The sequence below is a fragment of the Parus major genome, chromosome 5, assembly GCF_001522545.3.
Source record: "Parus major isolate Abel chromosome 5, Parus_major1.1, whole genome shotgun sequence".
Taxonomy (NCBI): domain Eukaryota; kingdom Metazoa; phylum Chordata; class Aves; order Passeriformes; family Paridae; genus Parus; species Parus major.
In genome coordinates, this window is record NC_031774.1 from 9,731,395 (window position 1) to 9,732,568 (window position 1,174).

General features: G+C 37.5%; 1 protein-coding gene across 15 annotated transcripts in view; it reads right to left on the minus strand.

Moving 5' to 3' along the window:
• Positions 1 to 1,174, minus strand: part of PPFIBP2 (PPFIA binding protein 2) — a 100,092-nt gene that overhangs the window by 21,985 nt on the left and 76,933 nt on the right. For all 15 annotated transcript variants that reach the window (XM_033514911.1, XM_015631052.3, XM_015631044.3 and 12 more), the window contains one exon: positions 583 to 691. In XM_033514911.1, coding sequence (XP_033370802.1) covers positions 583 to 691 — 109 coding nt within the window. The remainder of the gene's footprint in view (positions 1 to 582; positions 692 to 1,174) is intronic.

A 1,174-nucleotide genomic window follows, 5' to 3' on the forward strand; every position in this document is an offset into this window, starting at 1 on the left:
ACTGCTGCTGGAGACCAAAGGCCAAACAAACTGCTTTGTTTGTCACTGACCTGTGTCAACAGTGCAGGATTAAACCAGAAAGCTGCAATGTCAGAGAGCCCTAAACCAGCCTGGGCTGGCAGGGACACTGAAAATCCATCTGGTGCAAACTTTCATGGGACAGGGAGTGAATGAGACACAGCCATGAAGAAAGGAAGTAAAGACTCTCTTTTTTTATGTTTTAGGATGAAACATTAGGCTTTTACCCCTAAAAAACAGAAACTAAAGATTTTTCAAAGACATTTTCAAGGTATAATTTATAAAAATAAATTCCCATTGAACCACAATGAGTCTTTGCAACAATAAATGAAACACCTGCAGAAAAAGTTTCAGGGCCTTGTGCTTGTTTCAGTTTGTGCTGCCTCTAGACTGGAATAGAATTTCACCCATTGAAGGCCTCTACCAGAACACAGAATTAATTTAATTAATTTTAAGTCCATTCTTGCATTTCTTTGTATCCCTTTGCAATCCTGAGCCAAGCTGCCACCAAAGCAAAGTCCAAGTAGGGTTCTGAATTCTTAATTTTTATTCTTTTCCTCTTACCTCTTTCTGCCACTTCTGTGTAGGAGGAGGTCCTGGAGAGCTGACTTTGCAAGCGCTCTATCTCTGCATCCTTGAGAGCCAGCTGCTCCTGGAGCTGTGCAATCTCAGCCTGAAAAAGGGCCCAGAAAAGTCAGAATAACTTCCCCACCCTCTGTTTCTGGGATTCTGTCCCACAAACTAGGAGATTTCAACCTGTGGTTGAGGCCAGTTACCAACTCAGGATATTTCACAAACAGCTGCACATATTTATTTATGCTGCTATTGCTACTAGAGAATTTCATTTTTCCCCATGCAATCAGTTCTTGGAGAGGACAGATATAGAGAAAGGTAAAATTCCCAAGGATTTATGCAGGTAAGGAAACTCTGGAAAGCTCTCAATGCTACAAAGTTGGTATAATAATAATAATAGTAATAACAATAATAATAATAACAACTATTATAGGGAACTCACACTCTGCATGAAGACCTCTAAAAGATATCAAAGGATTTTTAAACATAGTGGTTATTTTTAATCCTAGTTACTACTTATATTAATAAGTGTATATATTGATATAAATATATAGATATAATATTATTAATATTAATAAAAATA